Below are 20204 nucleotides of genomic sequence, written 5' to 3'. Positions count from 1 at the left end.
TAAGAAGTATTTTATTTAGGGTTCATATATGACTAAATTTACGATAAGTATTTTAATAGCAAGTTTTCTCCTTTGATCGATAAGTCAATTATAATAATCGAGGATGCCTTGGACTATTAACCTTTCTATGTGTAAATTTTTTGCAAGAATGTCCAACAACTAACCTTTATTGAATGAATAACTACGAAACACGAGTCTACGATTTAACTCCGATAACCTTGCGAACTAGAATGGCCCAACCGTTTCAAAACTGATTGCTATTTCCTCCTAACAGAATCTAACTAACTACTTAATTGGACATGTCAATGTGTTCTTCAGTAGATTGAATACGATAAACGATCAACTCGGTATTTCCAACTGTATGGCTATCAATACTGAATCAACAAACTCTTTTTAACTTGATGCCAATATAATTTTGTGAGACGATGAAGTCTATCTCCTAAACCGAAAAAACAATAAACACTGAAACGAAAGTTTTGAAATGCGGGTTCAGATGTCACCGCTATCTATAGGGTAATTTATCAGTTTAAAACCGAATTAAAACTACATATAACTTGTATTATTAATAATTAAGTTCGGTTAATTACCTAATTTCGTACTGAATTAACCGATAACCAAGCTTCCAAAAAATCATTAATTGACCTCCGACCAAATTAGATCGACTCATTGATAGATTAATTGAATTAGATTGGTTCAACCGGTTAATTTGATTTTAACTGAAATTTGAACACCCCTACTCCTAAATATCGAACAAGACTTTAAATTTAGATGAGTAATCCAACCCTTAGACAAATCTATTAAAAATTACACAAGACTATTATTACATTATACTATTTAGCCGGTGAATGTACTTAAGAGGCCCCTCTATCATAGATACATGATCAAATTAGTTTTTTTACTACTAAATGGATCAATTTAGTCATTGTACTATTAAAAAGAATCAAATAAGGTCAAATTGGAATAGAGTTAACATTTATTGTTTAACAGAGTTAATATTTTTAAAATTTTGATAGTTCTATAAATGAGATGTTTTGTTTAGAATTGAACCGCAATTGAAAAAAAAAATTCAAGACACTTTATTGTTTAGAAAATATTAACTCTATTATAATTTAGATTTATTTGAATTTTTTAATAGTATAAGGACTAAATCGATCCATTTAATAATAAAGGGACTAATTTGATCTAATCTCTATATTAGAAGGACCTTCCAGATACTTTAACCCTATTCAGCCATGTTTGAACTTTTAGCTGGTTTAAAGGGACAAAATTAAATAAAATGCGACTCTTCAATATATTTTTTATAATATTGGTGTCCCATATTTGTATCAGAAACATATTTCTACATGAGTTTAACCTTATTTTATTATTAAAATATTAAATTGACTTAAAGTAAATTTTAAATTTTATTAAATTCGCAATAATTTATTTAAGTAAAATTTTAATTGTATTCCATATTCATTTCCAATACATTAAAAGGCTATTTTTGTTATTAGTCCCTATACTATATATAAGTCATGAATTTTATCCTTATACTTTAATTTGATCATTTTTAGTCATTGTACTTTTTGAATTTTAATATTTTAGTCCTGATCAAACAATAGATGTTAAATTCATTAAGTTTTGCTATTTCTAAAACCTTATGTGTTAAACATATTATCGCATTTCCACATATTATTCACAAAAAAGTTTATTAAGGACTTTAATAGTTGTTATTTGCGTCAAAATTGAAACTTTAAAATTCAAAAATTTTAGGTACTAAGAATGATCAAATTAGAGAAGTAGACTAAATCTACGACCTTACGCATAGTGCAAGACTAATAGCATAATTTAACTAAATAGACTAAAGTAAAATTGATCAATTGGAAAAGTGTGGGACTAAAACTGACCAAATTAAAGTATTGGACTAAATCCACAAGTTATGCTTATTACAAGGACTAATAACAGTATTTCACCATATCATAAACAGCAGAACATATTTCCGGTTGAATCGTCGGTCTCACAAGTTCACCTAACGACAAAAATATCACTGAAATTGTCAACAGGAAAAACCAGAAGACAGCAGCAACAAGATGATGACTTAACCGATAACATTGGGATTGATCCCATTTTCTTGTATACCTCGGTTTAATTAAAAAAAAACCCTTCATAATTCAACCCCTTGAAATCAAATATAACCCCTTGAAAATCGTCTCTTGTTTAGATTATAGCTCCTTATTTTGTCTTTTAACGATGGCAGCTTTGTCTAGATTTGTCGTCACAGATACCAATCTGCATGCATATGAAGCTGTAATACGTAGAAGACCATGGTCCTTGATTCCTGGAAGAAGGGTACTGTCAGCTCAGCTAGGTAACTTTTCTTTGTCTTTGTTGATTTGACTTCATTTTTTATTGTTTATCCAATGGATTTGTTTGTGATTTTTTTCTTATTTTCTTTGAATGTGAAATTTTCAGATGTTAGAGCTGGGATTTCTTTGTATGGAAATGGTTGGTCAATGCAAAGCAAGCCAAATAGTCCCCTTGCTGCTCTTTTAGCCCCTTCCTCCATTATTCTAGATTCAAGGTAGTTTTTTGAGCACAAGGTGTTTGATTAAATGCGATTTCTTTCTTATAAAATCTCGAGACTGCATTTTTCACTGTTAAATTCATTGCTTTGATCATCCCAAGGAAGTAAATCTGGCTGATTCAACAATCATAGAGTTGACTGTTAAAAAGAACAAATTGTTGGTTAGTGAAGTAGTTTGCCTTCAGGAACCTTGTGAAGTCGCTGGCTTGATTTTTATTAACCTGTCTCCCATGTTTGTTTAAAACTTCCCATTTACCTTTTTTCCTTTTTTTCTTACTATTGCCCCTTCACCAATGACTAATACCTGCTTTAGTAGGGTTACGTGGACTGGAAGGTGAGTTTCACGTATGAGTATATGCCCAAATATGCTCACTTTTTTTCTAATTTTTCCCATATATTTGTGGTATCATACTCCCATACTTATATCCAATACATGTCCAATTTGAGTGTTGGATAGGGGTGATTTAGGGGAAATGAAGATTCTAAGCAACATATGAAGTTGGTAGTTCATGTCATTTTAGCTCCAATATTCATGGATTTGCTTGCTAATATGATCTCTATATCCAGGAACTCCAAAGTTAAATGCAAGGCTGCTGCTAATGTTTCCGGAGATAGTCCGACACCGAAAGGGATGAACCAGTACGAGAGAATAATTGAAACTTTGACAACTCTTTTCCCAGTGTGGGTGTGTGTTGATTTTCTTAGTGTTTTGATAAAACTCTCTGCATTTTGTATTGAATTTTACATTATAACTATAATTTAATGAACAGGTTACCTTGGGAGCTATTGTTGGCATCTACAAGCCAGCTGCGGTAAAGTTCAGTTCTTTTGTATTGCTTTTAGTGAACAATGATTCAAATGCTGCTTAGCTACCTAACCATTTATTCCATGCTAAAGGTAACATGGTTAGAGACAGATCTTTTCACCCTTGGCCTAGGTTTCCTCATGCTTTCAATGGGACTGACATTAACCTTTGAAGATTTCAGACGCTGTCTACGGAATCCATGGACTGTAAGCCAAAATATTCACACATGAGTTGGTAGATTGCTGGTAAAACAAATAAATGAACTTGTTTTAGTGTTTACATTGTTAATGGTATTGATTTTCAATTTTGCAGGTAGGTGTAGGTTTTCTTGCTCAATACCTAATCAAGCCTATGCTAGGATTTGCTATTGCAACGGTAATTCGTATTTTGCTTTTGCCTCAATACTTAAGGCTGGTTGAGTTAAACTCTATGTTGCTATGATTCTTTATTTTTCTTGAATTCCTCATGTATAACACAGTTTCAAATACGGTTATGGAGATATATCTCTCCAAGGACCCTCCAAAACATGAAAAAAACTTGGAAATTTTGAAGATACGGGTACCAGACAGATACATGTATCTGGCTCTCACATTAAAAGTCCAACATAGGTTATACTTATTGTGGAGATAAACTTCATCTTCATAGCAAGAAGAGATTACACATTACTTCAAACAACGATGACCTTTGTGTTATTTGATTTGAGTTATAGAGTACTGGTTAAAACTTTTGTGCTATTAATAGATTCAGAAATCTCCCATTAAAGAGGTTGGTTGAAAACTGCATAAAATATGACATAATGTTGTCTAAACTCGTCATTTGTAAAATTCATTGTAATGTCGATTCTGGTATATATATAAAATTTCGTTCATCATCATTATAATGCTTCCTAGTAAGCTTGTCTGAATAAGTGAATCCTGAACAACATCTAATTTGATTTTCAGACACTGAAACTTTCTGCTCCTCTTGCAACTGGTCTTATTTTGGTCTCATGCTGCCCAGGTGGTCAAGCATCAAATGTTGCAACCTATATATCTAAAGGGAATGTGGCACTTTCTGTTCTCATGACAACGTAAGATCAAACTGCATCCATGCATCTAACTATATAAGGGCTTGTTTTTGATAGTGTAGACTTGTGATGTTTTACTTACCTAAGGCATGGAATAAGAAACCAGAACAGTTGAAACAGGAATGTATAACCTGTCTAGTCCAGTGACTATATAAAAATTGGGTAATGGTCAAACTTGTCGAAAATCTGTCTGTCCACTAAAAAGAACAGATATATATATATTTTTCTAAAGTTCTATTTATAGTTGATGAGATTTGAACTATTAATTCGAATTCTTTTTTTGTTAATTATCAGCTATACTTGATATTTTTTTAACATTAAATTGACTTTTGGACATAAAAGTTACGAATTCATCATATTCAACCAGTTGGACTAGGAACTTGAGATTTGACTGGTTCAACACCTGATGGACCTTTTGTCAATTTTCATATGATGTCCTTGAAGTTAAACTTGGCCTGAAAAGTGCCTTCTATTTCAAACAATATAGGGTTATGATGATGAATTAGTTTTCGTTATGTTATATTTTGACCTGCATGACTGAAATGATAACTAATGGGACAATTTACTACAAACATGAACTACGTTTGTATACTAACTTAATGACATAAAGATTTGTTAAGGCATTTTCAATATTTCTGAAACTTGAAATTAAACAACAAGCTTCAAAGTTCCCCCATTTTCCTTTGGAATATTTGCAGGTGTTCAACTATTGGAGCAATAGTTATGACACCACTCCTCACAAAGCTACTTGCTGGTCAGCTTGTTCCTGTGAAAGCTGTAGTATGTTTATTCTTATCAGATAATTGTCTTTTCATAGAAAATTCGGGAATACATGTAGCACGCAGTGTAGAAGTCAAAGTGGTTAAATATCTCTTTGAGTTATTCTGACATCGGAGACATATCTCATTTGTTCATGGCTTTAGTCATGTTTTTAAATTCATAAGCTACTAGAACTAACATGGACTGAAACATGAGAAAACACTACACCATGCTCATGGACACCTTGGTATTGTAGAGTTAATATAACTTTTTTGAAAAACTTCCACTAACTACACTATCAATGTACTCCGATCTTTTCGCCAAATATCCCAGAAAGACCATGAGCATAGTGCAATGACTGACATACACAATAATGGGACTTGCCTCTTTGTTTTCTCTACCAAATTTTTTAGACTTGTTTATCCACTAAGACATTAGAAGTGTACGTTATAGTGATGATAAAGATCTCAAAGTGTCATTTTTAACCTTCTCATTTATGGTGATTCCACTAATGCAATGATTTTTTTTTCCAAAAATCTTTTGCAGGATCTTGCATTGAGCACTTTTCAGGTTGTGTTAGTTCCAACAGTTATAGGAGGTAATCGAAGGTTACTCTTTGCACTTACAATTATCATGAAATCTAATGAATCTTAGCACACAATCATATGATTCAAATGCCTTTCTTTGTGGCAGTTTTGGCCAATGAATACTTTCCCAAATTCACTTCAAAAATCATCTCAGTGACTCCATTAATCGGAGTTGTTCTGACTACTCTTCTTTGTGCAAGCCCTGTAAGTTCTTAGGACGTTCTTTCATGAACTATATTTACAATATACTGAAACTTATTTCCACACAAAGAACTAAATTCATGCCTTTAGATTGGCCTAGTGTCTGAAGTGTTGAAAACCCAAGGAGCTCAGCTAATATTCCCTGTTGCTCTCCTACATGCTGCTGCTTTTGCAATTGGTTATTGGGTTTCTAAAATATCATTCGGTGAATCCACCTCTCGTACCATATCCATTGAATGTGGAATGCAGGTAACAAGATTTCTTCATTACAAATATCAAGACATCATCTGATTTCTTGAAACTTTTTAAGTAATCAGGAAAAACACGACTGATGTTTGGAACTTTCCTTGTAAATAAAGAAAACCTTAGGGAATGATAAATTGTTCTCTTTTTAAATCTCTAATGCATCATATTTCGTTTTACTGGGACTCGGGACTAGTGTTGGAGTATGCATCCAACATGTGTATGATGATTTCTTCTTACTTTTTTTTTATGATGATTTCTTACTTTTTTTCCAATCATATTTAGAGGGCCATTCTCCATATCCATGTTCAAATTCGTGTCAAACATAAATATCGGACACGGGTACTTTACAGAAAATAAAGAATCGGGGTAACCAAAAGTTTCATGTGGAGCTTATTGATGACTGTATTCTGTTTTATACATGCACAGAGCTCTGCACTTGGTTTCTTGCTTGCCAAGAAACATTTCACTAATCCCCTTGTAATGGTTCCTTCTGCTGTTAGTGTTGTTTTCATGGCGGTAAGTACAAGACCATTTTTTTTCTCTTACAATAATCCCAGCATTGCACCATTTTCTTGCATTTCCATTGAGGTTGTCTTAATTTGATGCAGCTTGGAGGGAGTGGCCTGGCTGTTTTTTGGAGGAACCGACCAATTCCTTTGGATGACAAGGATGATTTCAAGGAATGACAAGATTGCTTCTATTTTCTTTTGGCACAAAAGAGGTCGTAGCTTGAAGAGGGCTATAAGCTTTAGGATTCGAATCACGGATACAAAGCAGTCGAGGGGCTATAAGCTTAGGAGTCGAATCACAGATACGAAGCGACTGCTTGTAAATCAATCATGAATAATTTCATCAAATTACATCATTGAACTTTCATCAAATACATTTCTGAGTTTCATTTTTCTTGAATGCAAACAATGTTGCTCTGATTTTTGCGGATATGGATATGATTTTTCGAAGACCCCCAAAGACATTTTTTTAAAAAAGAAGAACAAAGTTTCATTGTTGCAAGTCATTTTTTTAATGGAACCATAAGCAATAACTTCAAATGTAAATAGACTAAAATATGGACAGATAAAAACAGCCCATAATCAATACATACGATGCCAATACATACTTCTTGCAACTTTTGTTGCTTTCGAGTACCCATATTCAATACAACAAACATAAGTACGGAGATATAACCCTTCGATGCCCATCTAAAGATGCAAAAGAAAAAAAATTAAACATACTCGTATCGATACTCAAACTCAAACCGAGTAACATAGCTTGCAAATCTTCAACTCTGTCTACAAATCCCTTTTTCACAAACCTGACCAAATCCAAGAAGCAACATCCATGGCTGCAATCATAGCAGCTAGAAATGTATATGCGTATTACCTTTTCCTTTCACCTTTCACGACAAAGTTACTCCGATGATTAACAGGCAACAGAGCAGGTAGCCGGTTTTAGAGGAGGAACGAAATTAGCAGCTGCGGGTTCGAAACCAGCAGCTAGTTCCAGGCGTTCCCATGTTAGTTTCCTCTTCTCGGATGCCTCGTTTGACTGGGAATTTTCTTCCTCCAACTTACGCTCACAGGCAAGTGTGAGCTCATCGTCAATCTCAGACAACATTTTTCTCGTGTTTTTTGTCAGATTAAGCACAGTTTGGTGCCAATGATTCCGTGAATTCCGCTCGAGGGCTGGAAAGATGAGAGGGAAAATTACCTGCCGGTTATGCTTGATAAGATTAAGGACATGCTCATTGTTCCATAGCATGTGGGCTCGTTCAGCCACCTGAAAATGAGGAAAAATTAAGGTGAAAACAAATTCATATTGCCATTTCAATGCATGACGTCGATCATCTACTTTGTTCTGACCCTTCTTTTTTCTTAAAAATACGAATGTCCAATGCATATCCATACACGAGAATCAGAATATGACCATCCAAGAACCCTCTAAATACTTCTATCCAACACTCGCACACTCAAGTCCAAATAACATAGTCCATCACCATTAAATTAATTTGTCTAGCCAATATACATTTTTCACCGAGTATGTAGGAGAATAATCGATAGGCAAACAGAAATGCTAATACCAACAAAATGAATCCGATTTCTGTGATTAAAATTGTACTAACATACAGTTCACTGCATGGAAATTTTGTCCCAAAACTAATTTGCCTCTTTCTCCTAAAAGAGCAGATCCCGAAGGGAATTGGGGTACCATCGCAGTTTGCATAAGAAAAAGGCTAAAAGAATCGAGCCATGTACTACAATGATTCTATAAGAATGTAAAACCACTCTTCCCAATAGCATGCAGCTGATAAAAGAGACATAGATCACCATGAAAAATAGATTGAATGCTATACTGGCTTTTAAAAATAGATTCTCAATCAACCAAAAGCAAAACCAGCAAAAATACTCTTTGACATTTATTGTAGTGGTTTGAAGGAAAATTACCTGGTAATGGAAGCTGTTTAAGCAGCATGCAATACGCCGGAACAGTGGAACCATGATCTTTTGGAACTCAGTCATGCTAATCATCTCCAAAATCTCTTCTGACTCGCTTATAAACATCAACTCCTTTTGGCTATTCGTAACCGGCCAGTACTTTAACAGTCCCGTAATCACACTATTAGCTAACTTCGGGTCCTTATCGATAAACTGCACAACACAGTATGTAAGTTGTTGATGATAAACACCTACTGATTTCGGTTTGTGTAGAGGAATAAGGACTCGACATAGAAACATCTTGTGCTCCTCCTTCAATGGTACAGCAAATCCGCTAATAATACTTCCGAAAATCTCCAAGAGCTCAGCAATACCGTTATGCCTTTCGGTTTCAAAAACGAAAGTATAGATGATATTGCTAACAGCTTTTCGTACAAAGGGCCTGTGCACCGTGAATTTCCCATAAATCCTATGCAGGATTGTTTTCAAACAGACTCTTTCCCGGGGATCCTCGGACTCAAATAGGTCAAGTAATCTCAAAATAAAAGGCTGATCTATGTACTTTTTTGCGACCTTTGCATCAAGAGAACTGTAACTGATAAACTGAAGAAATAGATCATATACGAGTTGTAAACTGGACCAGGCGGGATCAAACATTGGTTCTTCATCGTCAGCTTCACCACTAGCGGTATTGGACCGATATTTAGGTGGAAAAACTCGGAACAGGTTAATAGCACACATTTTACACATTGCAGCAATTGCTGCTTCATTGAACTTTGCAGACCCCGAAGAAACAAAATCAACAAGCTCTATCAATGTTCGCCGTTTAAGATCTTGCTCGGCAGTACCTTTATCAGGATCACTAGAATTACAAGCCTCGCAGCAGAGGTTCAATTTACTGATAAACAGGTTCGGTTTCTGTGGATTTGAAACATTATTGAAAGACAGATTTGGCTCAACCGCCTCCACTCCAGCCATAATGCTAGCAGGAAAAACAGCTGAGGACACCCGTTTAACCACACGTAATCGACTTGATATTTTATTCCCAAAATTTGTACATTGAACTCCATCATCCGAGTTAGAAGCATGGTTGTCTGAATCATTTCCAGCTGAATCTAACGAGTCAGATTTTTGCGACTTGCGTGGGAGTTTTCTTAGAATTTGTTTGATCATGATGACAATATATCAACTTCCAGCAACACAAACGTCCCGAATCAGATTACAACAGTTTCAGACTTACAGTGACTCGATCTGTTAATGAAATTCTAAACTGTAAGTGAAAAAAAGGATTCAAAAATGGATTAAAAAACATGAAGATTTCATACAGTAATGATAATCTAGCAAGAAATGGATTCACTTCCGATATTTTCAATCATATCGTTTCGATATCCGGTATGAGAAACCATGCTAAGATTAATAACAGGCTTTAAACAACAAGCATAATACTCAATGCAGCAACTAAAAAATTGGGGAAATCCCAACTATCAGATGCTAGAAAAATAAGCTTCTAGCCATATAAAGCTGATTAAAAAAAATGAAAAACATAAAGAAAATTCAGTAGAAATTATCCAAAACCAGCTAGTCTTCAAAATTGGCAGAAATCAAGCAAAAGCACTCACTTTGCTACTATATCACTTGAAAACTAAGTTCTCCATAAACAAAAGTCATAAACTTCAGAAACAAACAAGGACCTAATAGCAGCATTATTGTGATAAAACTATAAAAGAAAAAAAAAAGATAGAATCTTGTTTCATGATAGGAAATTTTCATATAAATTTCAGATCTGGTAAACATGAAGTGAAAACAAAAGAGTAAAATCACCAAAGATCTAACACCAAACCACAAGCTTTACTCCAAAAGGGGGGAAAAACCCAGATCTCATTTATAAAAAAAAAATTGCAACTTTTAACTAACAACACAAAATGTCATCATCAAGCTTCTAAATTTAGGTAAACATTTGGACCCAAAAGGACCAACAAATAAACCAATCATGCAGCTAAGCCAAGAATAAATATACCTGTATTTATTGAGCTGTCAAAAGGGTTTTTAAAACAAAGAAGGAAGTGAAAAAGAAATGAAAAAAAAAAAAGGTTTAAACTTTAGACAAAGAACAGCATTTTGATTCTTTTTTCAGTAGTTTTAAGGTTAGGGAAGAAATGGGATTAGTGTTCTGAGTTTGAAAGTGATGAAAAAGAGATTAGTTTGCAGGTATTGGATCTCTCCATGTAAGATCAGTCGTTTAGGTTCTTTGAATGATGAATATGGCATTTTCCCAGAAGGACAATATGTGTTTTTATTTTTTGGTATAATAACTTATTTGACTCTCCAACTTTACAAAAAAGTCATTTTAGCTCTCCATTTAATTTTGTATCTTTTTTAGCCCTTAAGCTTATGTTTTTTTGTCAAATCACCCAAAATGGATGGAAAAGTTAACATTTTTTTAACTTTGTTGATGTGGCATATACGTGGATAACACATCAACATTTAATTATTTTTTTAAATATTTATTTTTATATTTTTTTACACTTTTTAAATTTTTAAAAATAATTTTTATAATTTTTAAAAATAAATTAAATGCTAACATGTTATCCACGTGTATGGCACATCAGCATAGTTAACAAACGTTAAATGTTCCATTATTTTGGGTGATTTGACAAAAAACACAAGTTCGATGATTAAAAGAGACGAAAAACTAAATTGTGGACTAAAATGACTTTTTTGTAAAGTTAAAGGACTAAAAAAGTCATTATACATTATTTTTGGGGGTTTAATAATTATAAATATAATAATGGTGATAATAATAATTAGTAACTAATGATTAAGTTCGGGACATGTTGTCTTAGCACAATTATAGTTCATCTCTTTGAGTATTTGTGAATGAAATCGTGGTTAATTAAAGAGAATCTTTAGGTTATACTAAGAAACTTTTTTCTTATAAATGAATTTTGGCTTTGTTATATTATACATTAATTAGTCAATTCTCTTTGAACGACTTGTCTTTGTAAGTCAAAACAAGCAGAAATAAATGTGAAAAATATTTAATTTCATGTTATATTATATTTTTTATAATGAAAAAGATTAAATTATCTAAATTTAATTTCTGAATTTAATGTCGACTGTCATTTTACTAAAATTGTGGGTTTAGGGTTTAATTTAACTCAGTTCAGAAATTCAATTTACCCCAAATCTAATCTTTTAAACTTCAAAATATTATTTATTTTTATATTTTTATAAATCAATAAAACTTATAATAAAATTGCACATAATAATATTTGAATTAAAGTTACCATAAGTTTTAAACCTTTAATCTTAGTATTTTAATTCAAATATATTTATAGTTTTTAATAAATATATTTATTATATAATTTTTAATGAATATAGCATAATTTAATAATAAATTATATGAGTTCATCCAAAAGAACAATAGAATATAAAAAAAATCAATTTTTAGCACTAATGATCTTTTTACACACGGAATATTATTTTTAGGGTTTTAATGTTTTCAAAATATTAAAAAATCTATGAAATTTTGTATTTAAATTAGTATTTAATTTTTTTTATAATATCAAACTTTTATTTCTTATTTGTAACTAATTATGAAAACTTTACATTTTTATACTATTATTTATTAATTTTATTGAGTTAATATTATTAGTCAAGTCGATATTAATTTGACTAAAGAATTAAAATTTTAAATTTTAAATTTTAAAATAATCAATAAATATTATTATGATTTTTTATCATTTATATTTTTATATATAAATACAAATTTAAATTCAAAATAAATGTGTATTCAATATTTGAAGTTAAGACACATTCGAATTTTCTAAAATTTAATTTTATTATTTTAATCAAAGTCTTATTATTATTTTTTAAAATTTTTTACGTAAAATTTATTTTTCACTCGCATCATTGTGAGTGTCTCATTATGTACTATTAATAATTTATTTAGTATGTGTTCGATAAGAAATGATTTATTTGAAAAACTAAAAAAATGCATTCATTTATTGATAAAATAAAATATGGTAAACTGCTCTCAATATTTCTTAGAAATAAAATTATTTTTATAATATTAGGTTAAAAGATAATTAGATACACAAATTTACTTTAGTCCATATAGGTAAGAAAGTCAAAAAAAAGGGGTAAGAAGGTCAAATGAAAGATAAAGTAGGAGCAAGGTGTCCAAACTTTTAAAGTCAACGCAAGAAATGAATCTCCGACACGCAGGTGCCAAATGCTGGAATGTCGGGGACGTGTCGCTTTCGTATTCGTCGTATGAGAATCTTTTTTTTCCTTCATTTTAACCTCGCAAATCAAATAACAAGCCCGGTTTCTGGCGGTGGCTTCACCATGTAAGGTTTTGGGCCGAGGCCCAACGCGAACTCTTTCTAAATATATATATACACACATTTTCCTACAATTCCTAAATAATCAACTCATAATCTTAATTTAATATATACTTAAATACGTTTAAATCAACGTGATCTTTAAATTTTATAATAAAAATAGTCTCAGCTAAATTAATAATTAATCTCGCATAGCGACAGTTTTAGTCAAAAATAAATAAAGTGGTAGTAAATAAACGCCAAGATCTTCACGAAAGTTGGGTCTTTTTTTTAATATTAATAAATTGATCCTTAATTATACTTCAATTTTTAGACTGGTTTTTATAGTTGGTTGTAAATTATCCATTGTTTTGGTTTGTAAAAAAATCAACTATAAAAATGTAACATCTCGAAATAGGCCTAAACGAAACAGTGGTTGCGAAACCACAAATCTAAAATAGAAAAGTTTATTACGATGAATTATCATGATTTACCGATTGATTAGATGCATGTGTTAGACTACCGATAAGAAATTTTATAGATTGCATGTTTAATTTGTCTATTAGGGCTTATTTGCAAAAGTTGCAAAATATGTGTTCTAATTCATAAAGTATTTAATTGAAATGGGGGTTTAAAGTAGAGGTCCGTAAATAGTAATTAGATCATTAAAGTTTGATGGACAAAAATAGACATGGTTAGTAAGTAAGGTATTTAAGGGCATTTTGGTAAAATGTCTTAATTAATGAATAAAGACAAAATAACATGAAATAAGCTATCGTCTTCTTCATTTCTTTTCTCCATGGCCGAATGTAGCAAGGAAACATCCCATCTAAGACCATATCTGGGATATGGCATTGGCAGTACAGAAAACATCCCATATAAGACCATTTCAAGGCATGGCATTGGTGAGTTTATAAGGCAATGATACCACGTAAGACCATGTCAAGACATTGCAATGGTAAGTTTCAAAAGGAAAGGAATTTGAGTAATCCAAAGAATAATTCAGAGAGATGACAAGGTAAGATCATGAGGAAAGAGTACAGGTATGTACATAAGGCTTAATAATATTGAGGTTATAAGTTGATGATATTAAAAGTATTTTAATGAGTATATTCAAGTATTAAGTAAGTGATAAGTTTTCAGTTATACTTATGACGCATTGTGACATGATTGGCAATATGCCTATATTATGAAAGAGTATTAATGTGTTAAATGAGATGTTGCAGGTACGTAAGCAAGCTATTAAGTAAGGTGCTTTATTTTTTTTTTCTGAGCTTTTGGTAAGGTTACCGATGAGTAAGACAGAAAGTATGAACTTAGCATTATTTATGCAAATTATGAAAGCTTAGTAATAAGCTAAATTCATTACTAATGATTGTTATTTTACATGTGAACTTACTAAGCTTTATAAGCTTACCTCTTTCCTTTCCTTTGTTCCAGAGTCTTATCAAACAAGCTCGGGTTGGAGGTCGTGGAAGATCACTTCACACTATCAACTAGTAAGTTACCAATTGAGTATTTTCATTGACAAATGTTTTAAGTTATGGCATGTATAGGGACTTAGTCATTTTGTGTGTATGTCTTTATGTTATGGCTAAAGGATGACACGAAAATATTCGATAACAATTAGCTATTGAAATGGCTAATTAGGATTATGTTTGATGTTATGTATGCCTAAGTGATAGTTAAAAGAAATAATAAAAGAGTAAAAATTTGCAATGGTAAAGTTTTTGGACAGCAGCAATGACATGATTTTGAAAAATCACCAAAATTAGTATAAATAGAATTAGAGAGTGAATCAGATATAGAATTAAAGCTTATTGAGTCTAATTCATATGAAAGAAACAGTGCAGGCAAAGAACTTTTATATTATGAGATATCTGAATTTTAGTGTGATAGGGCCAGAATGGTTTATGAAGTCCCCTGTTTTGAATTTAGAAAATCATTAAAAATTGTACAGAAAGAATTATGAATTATAATTTAAATTTCTTAATTCCTTGGTGAGTCTATTTTCAGTAGAAACTAGCGGAAGCACCATATGAAATCTGTACAAAGAGAAAATTAATTTTTAGTGACTAGAGGTCAAAACTGTCAAACAGTGAAATAGAGAAAATTTAACTAATAAACTGTACTAATTGGCCAATTTAAAAATTCTGAAAATTTTATGATAATAAGATATATGAGTCTAGTTTTAGGAAAAATTTACGGATTTAAATTTTGAGTTTCTTAACTCGAGTTATAATTAATTTAGCGACTGCTGTGCAGTTAGACAGTTTTATTGTGAACAGTGAAATAAATTATTTTAATTTGTTTAAGTATTTGGAAAATTTTTAATGTTCCCGGTTTGGACCCGAACCGTTTTCATTACTTGTTTTAGGGTCTCGAGGATCCTTTTTAGGGACATATTGATTGGACGTGAGCGAATTAATTTTAAAAGTAAATTTTTATGCTCCGAATTAGTAAGTTAAGTTACGTAACGCTTCGTGCTCGATTCTGGCAACGGTCTCGGGTAAGAGGTGTTACAAAAAAATGTCAAATATAAAATTTATATTGTGAGTGAAGCTAAAAAATTCTACCAATGATTTAAAAAATACTATTAAGTTTCTTTAAATAACATCATAAAACAAAAATTAATAAATAAATAATACTCAATTATAGTTTATAGATTCTTATCATATCTACTCTTTTTGATACAATGTTTAGAACTACTCATAACCCCTCTCTAACCCTTAAATAACAGAATAATGCGCTTCAATGCACTCAAACCCACGTCTTCTTGCATCGGCAACAATGTCGATATTAATCAAATTAAGACTCAATCGACCTAATTGTAGACTTCTTTAATTTCAATATTAGTTTTATTTAATGATAATCCATAAACAAATTGTAGTATGTTAAATTGATTGTTATAAGACAAAAAGATCTATGAGTTATGTAAAATTATTACATACATACATCCATAAATTTACGTATTTATGTGATATATTTTATATCATATATTTATCATTAATAAATTTGTATAGATTCGTGTTTTAATCATAACACAAAATTATCAAAGTCATCAAATGTTGAACCGTAACACTTGATTATAAATAGTAAGGAAATCATTACACTCTAGGTTTGTAGAATGACATTATACCATATGATATTTATAAGAAATACTTATTTAGGATTTTACTTCTGTTATTAACTTAAAAAAAATCGCAATCTAATAAAAGAAATTAAAATACACATCACATGATAACTATATAATAAAACAATAAAGAATAACTAAATATGCTTCTCTGGCATGGTCTGCTCCTAATTTCCTTGGACAGTTTTCTTGATTCAATGAATAAAAGGTTGAGAGAGAGAAAGAAAGAATAAATAAGAGATATACAGTGAAGCTACATACATATACTACATTGATAAATACATACATGAAAAAATATAGAAACATATATAACTCGGAAGAACACTTGGATTTCTAGGCAGTATCAGCTGGAATCTGACCCACATTCCCAGAAATTTTGGCATTCTTAGGCCTCCATTGGGTCCTCCCTCTCATGACCTCGGACCCGCCTTCGAGACGAAGCAAGTGCTGGCACTCGATCTCATCGGTACCATTGTCGGAGACAGCAGTTAGTGACTGCAGCACGCTGTCCCTACCACACTCCTTCCTATACTCCAGTGTCATAGAGGATAGTTCATGAGTCTCCAAGATTGGCAATGGAGCACTCTGCAACCAGTATTAGTTTTCCGATTAAAATGCATGTCAAATTGGTGAAAATCAGGAGAAATAATACTGCATAAATCAGATTCCGAGCATCGAGTTCCTAAACCGCGGTTTCTTAGTGGGAAGCTACTGGTTCCAAGGAAACATCTAAGGGAATGCAAAGAAATCGGCAAATGATTTGTGTTCATCAATGAATGCAACTTAAACACTTTAAAGGAATGTACAGAAAATAACTTTTGCTTTTAGGTTGGAACATAAATGCGGTTTATCAGTTCGAATTTTTCTAGAGCCAAAGCAAGTTCTTCCTTGGAATCACAGGTATATGAAACAAACATTAAAAATTTAAGACGGTTAAATTGTTATGTACCTCGAGGATCCAGCCGATGTACTTCACATTATTGACATGCTGGTTGACATCCAAATCACTCCATCTAGGCTGCAAATTAGACATAAACTTTCAATAAGAATGCTTATAAGTGGTGACAACCGAAACCAAGCTGAAGAAGAGTGATAAGAGCAGCTGGACTTACAGTTAAACCTTTTTGTACAAATTCTGCACTGCTGTCATCGAGTTTCACTAATTTACGGCCATCCTCGGCAACAACAGGTTCGGAATTCATGAAATAAGGTTCTATTTCCCCTCGGACCTCTTCTGGCATTTTAGATAACCTTCTAGTCACTTTATTCATCATCACCCAGATACTGCAGATCACCAAAACCAAAATCAAAACAGAGGAATCGATAAACATAGATAAAAAGAACAATCACTCTATGTTGCCTGGGAAACCAAAATCTCAACCGCGTATCGAGCAATGGTTTTGCAAATGATTGCAAAACGAATATGCAAAGATTTAGCAAAGATATTTGATTTAGGCTACTCCCGTTTCCATCTTTTGAGAAGAAAACGAGCATCAGACTATATATCATGATAATATACAATGAATGCGAGATCTTTTCATGCCAGAGTCAGAAGATCAATGCATCGTTTGTTTAAAGGTAAGAACAAAAACCAGCCATACAATGGCTTACCTTGAAGCTCTTGTTAGAACTTCACCAGTTTTACTATCTCTTACAAGCCAATCCCTTCGCATGCAATTCTTTCCGGATGCACTGACCCAAGTATCTACTTGAACAACATTACCCCTGCAAGAAAGACACAAATAAGTCCAATGTAAGAGTTAAGCTTGCCATAGCAGTTTATGTATCATCCAAGCAAGAAAACTACTATTGGTGAAATTCAATTTTCAAGAGCTACACCAACTAGCAGCAAAACACAAGTTTTAGTAACATCACATTCAACCACATGGTAAGCAAGAAGTGGTTTATCATGAATTGTTGCTATAAGAGAAACCTATGAGCAAGAAAGTACATCTTACCAAGTAGGATAGCGATCAACCACGACTTGCATCCGAGTGACTACCCATATTAGATTCTTCTTGCACATCTCTGGGGTTGAACCAAAACCATCTACAAGCAGTCCAGCACTTCCAACATGATTAAGTGCTGTTTCCTGCCAAAAGGAAAGATATATTAATTAGAATTCATTCTTAGCCAAACCTCCACACGAAGAATCAATAAATATAAATTATAATTCCTTAAACTGTTCAAACATCCTAGCCAAGTAACAAAAACCGAACCTGTAAATGATTCATTACTGTCTCTATGGAAGCTGTCTGATCAGCACCTATCTCATAAGACCTAATCGAGAAGTTCTGACGGAAAACAAGACCATCCTGAACAATCTTTCCTATACCAAATGGATCAATAAGCATGTCAGGTCGCTTCGGCTTCCAATCAAGCATCATCCACTGCTTCTCAGCAGCCAAGAAAACGGTTGTGATAGCAGCAAGAAGCATGCTCCAATCAGGCAATTGATTGATAAACGTCCTCGGAGGATGGAAACTGACACCATCTTCGTTCTTGAAAACTTCCGCCAGAGGTGTAACGACTTTGGTTCCGTTTATTTTTGGAGGGGCTTGAGCATTTGCCTTGACTTGCAAGTTTCCAGAAGAAGTTTTCGACTTGATACCTCCGAGGTTAATTGATCCATTTCCAAGCCTTTTCTTTTTCGAGTCAGAGGAGTCAGGAGATGGAGTGACCGGAAAGAATGAGGATGTAGCAGCAGTAGCAACCATGTTTTTTATAAATTAAAACTAACTATTATCAAATTCCCTCTTTTACGACGTGCAAGCTTTTTAGAAAAGCATCTGCTGCATCTGCACTGTATAACATATTATAATAGAGAATCAGAATATTTCTAAAAGTCGCGTTAACAAATGCAGATAATGACAAAATCCTCAAATTATGACTCTAATGTTCACATATTCAACAATTCAATGCAACATCACAAATTACCAATTTAGTTTTCTCTATAGTCTAACCAAAGAACATATATTTGAAAAATCAAGTTATCCATTTCTACAAAGAAACCATCGTTTTAAATCTTCTTAAAAAACAAAGTAATTTAACAGAGCACCACAGTAAATATGCCACAAACGAAGCAGAACAGCCAAAAAAAAAAAGAAAAAAGAAACAGATCTAAGCTGTAAAAATATTTTAAATAACAAAAAGCCAAAAAAAGTTTAAAAATAAAAGAATAGAGATAAAAAAAAAAAGCAAACAATTCATGAACGCATATCAGCTTCCTTATCCGTTATAATACAGAACATAGCATTCTTTCAAAAATCTTTTACGTTTCCCTGTTTCACTAAATCACAAGAAAAGACGACGGAGAAACAGACATTCTAAAGAAAGAAGGAAAAACTTAACCATTTTGAGCTGTATTTGGTTGCCATGAAAAGAAAAACAACTCTCCTATGACACCTAACCATCACTCAGAACCTTTTTTTTTCAAAAGCACATCTAGAATTTTCCTTCCGTTTCTCGCCAACCAGACAGAGCAACAACACTTCAACTAGCAAAACGCGAATCAAACCAAAAAAAAACGGGAAAAAAAAACAAGATGATAATTAAAATATAACTAAAGCATTTGCGTCCATACCTCAAACAAAAAACAGAATCAATCGAGGGGCAATTTTCTCGAGAAAATTGCAAAGACGAGAAAGTTCACTTAGAATCCTCAAATCCTTATTTTCTTCTGGTTTTCGTGTTGTTTTTTATATTTCGTCTAAATTTCTTTTTAATTTATAAAGAGAGAAGATTCAAGGCCAGCTGTCTAGTACGTGGTAGGGAAACGGCCTCCAACGCCTCTATTTATAGCGTACACCCTGTCCCTCCCGCCTATCGGTTTCGTTTTTTGTTTTCAATTTTCCAAATTTGTAACACCACTTTCGCTTATTTACCATGTTGCCCTTACCCCTTAATTCATGTTGGTTAACATTTTTAAATTTTAAATTCCTATTAAACATTTTTGTCCTCGATCTAGTTAAGAGGTTTAGCCATATATGCCACTTTTAATTAATAATTATGGGAATAATTCGTTTGATTTGAAATTTAAGTAAATAAATCGATTTTTATACATGTGATAAAAACGTTTTTATCATAT

At 32.5% G+C, this 20204-nt stretch overlaps 3 protein-coding genes across 6 annotated transcripts; 1 reads left to right on the top strand and 2 right to left on the bottom strand.

Moving 5' to 3' along the window:
- Positions 1–1994: 1994 nt before the first annotated feature.
- On the top strand, positions 1995–7156 carry LOC107932058 (sodium/pyruvate cotransporter BASS2, chloroplastic). The gene is made up of 13 exons (XM_016863997.2): positions 1995–2347; positions 2452–2560; positions 3131–3248; positions 3334–3375; positions 3461–3574; positions 3681–3743; positions 4310–4437; positions 5133–5214; positions 5740–5791; positions 5887–5984; positions 6072–6230; positions 6654–6743; positions 6836–7156. The coding sequence occupies exons 1-13, from the start codon at positions 2230–2232 to the stop codon at positions 6911–6913; spliced, it is 1251 nt and encodes a 416-aa protein (XP_016719486.2). The 5' UTR covers positions 1995–2229; the 3' UTR covers positions 6914–7156.
- A 110-nt stretch (positions 7157–7266) lies between these two features.
- LOC107932057 (serine/threonine protein phosphatase 2A 57 kDa regulatory subunit B' kappa isoform) lies at positions 7267–10928 on the bottom strand. Of its 4 annotated transcripts, none has more exons than XM_016863994.2 (3): positions 10677–10928; positions 8669–9910; positions 7267–8003 (listed from the first exon to the last, which is right to left on the bottom strand). In XM_016863994.2, exons 2-3 carry the CDS (start codon positions 9830–9832, stop codon positions 7647–7649), a joined length of 1521 nt encoding a protein of 506 aa, XP_016719483.2. In that variant the 5' UTR covers positions 9833–9910; positions 10677–10928; the 3' UTR covers positions 7267–7646. The 4 variants fall into 4 exon arrangements, with proteins under 4 accessions (XP_016719483.2, XP_016719484.2, XP_016719485.2 ...); XM_016863995.2 differs by having other exon boundaries at positions 8669–9929; positions 10677–10920; XM_016863996.2 differs by lacking the exon at positions 10677–10928 and adding an exon at positions 10279–10654.
- A 5323-nt stretch (positions 10929–16251) lies between these two features.
- Positions 16252–19884, bottom strand: LOC107932089 (palmitoyl-acyl carrier protein thioesterase, chloroplastic-like). The gene is made up of 7 exons (XM_016864037.2): positions 19701–19884; positions 18337–18920; positions 18076–18209; positions 17729–17842; positions 17230–17401; positions 17067–17135; positions 16252–16702 (listed from the first exon to the last, which is right to left on the bottom strand). The coding sequence occupies exons 2-7, from the start codon at positions 18832–18834 to the stop codon at positions 16451–16453; spliced, it is 1239 nt and encodes a 412-aa protein (XP_016719526.1). The 5' UTR covers positions 18835–18920; positions 19701–19884; the 3' UTR covers positions 16252–16450.
- Between the last annotated feature and the right edge of the window lie 320 nt (positions 19885–20204).

The sequence above is a fragment of the Gossypium hirsutum genome, chromosome D13, assembly GCF_007990345.1.
Source record: "Gossypium hirsutum isolate 1008001.06 chromosome D13, Gossypium_hirsutum_v2.1, whole genome shotgun sequence".
Classification (NCBI taxonomy): Eukaryota; Viridiplantae; Streptophyta; class Magnoliopsida; order Malvales; family Malvaceae; genus Gossypium; species Gossypium hirsutum.
This window is presented reverse-complemented; position numbering and strand designations above follow the sequence as displayed.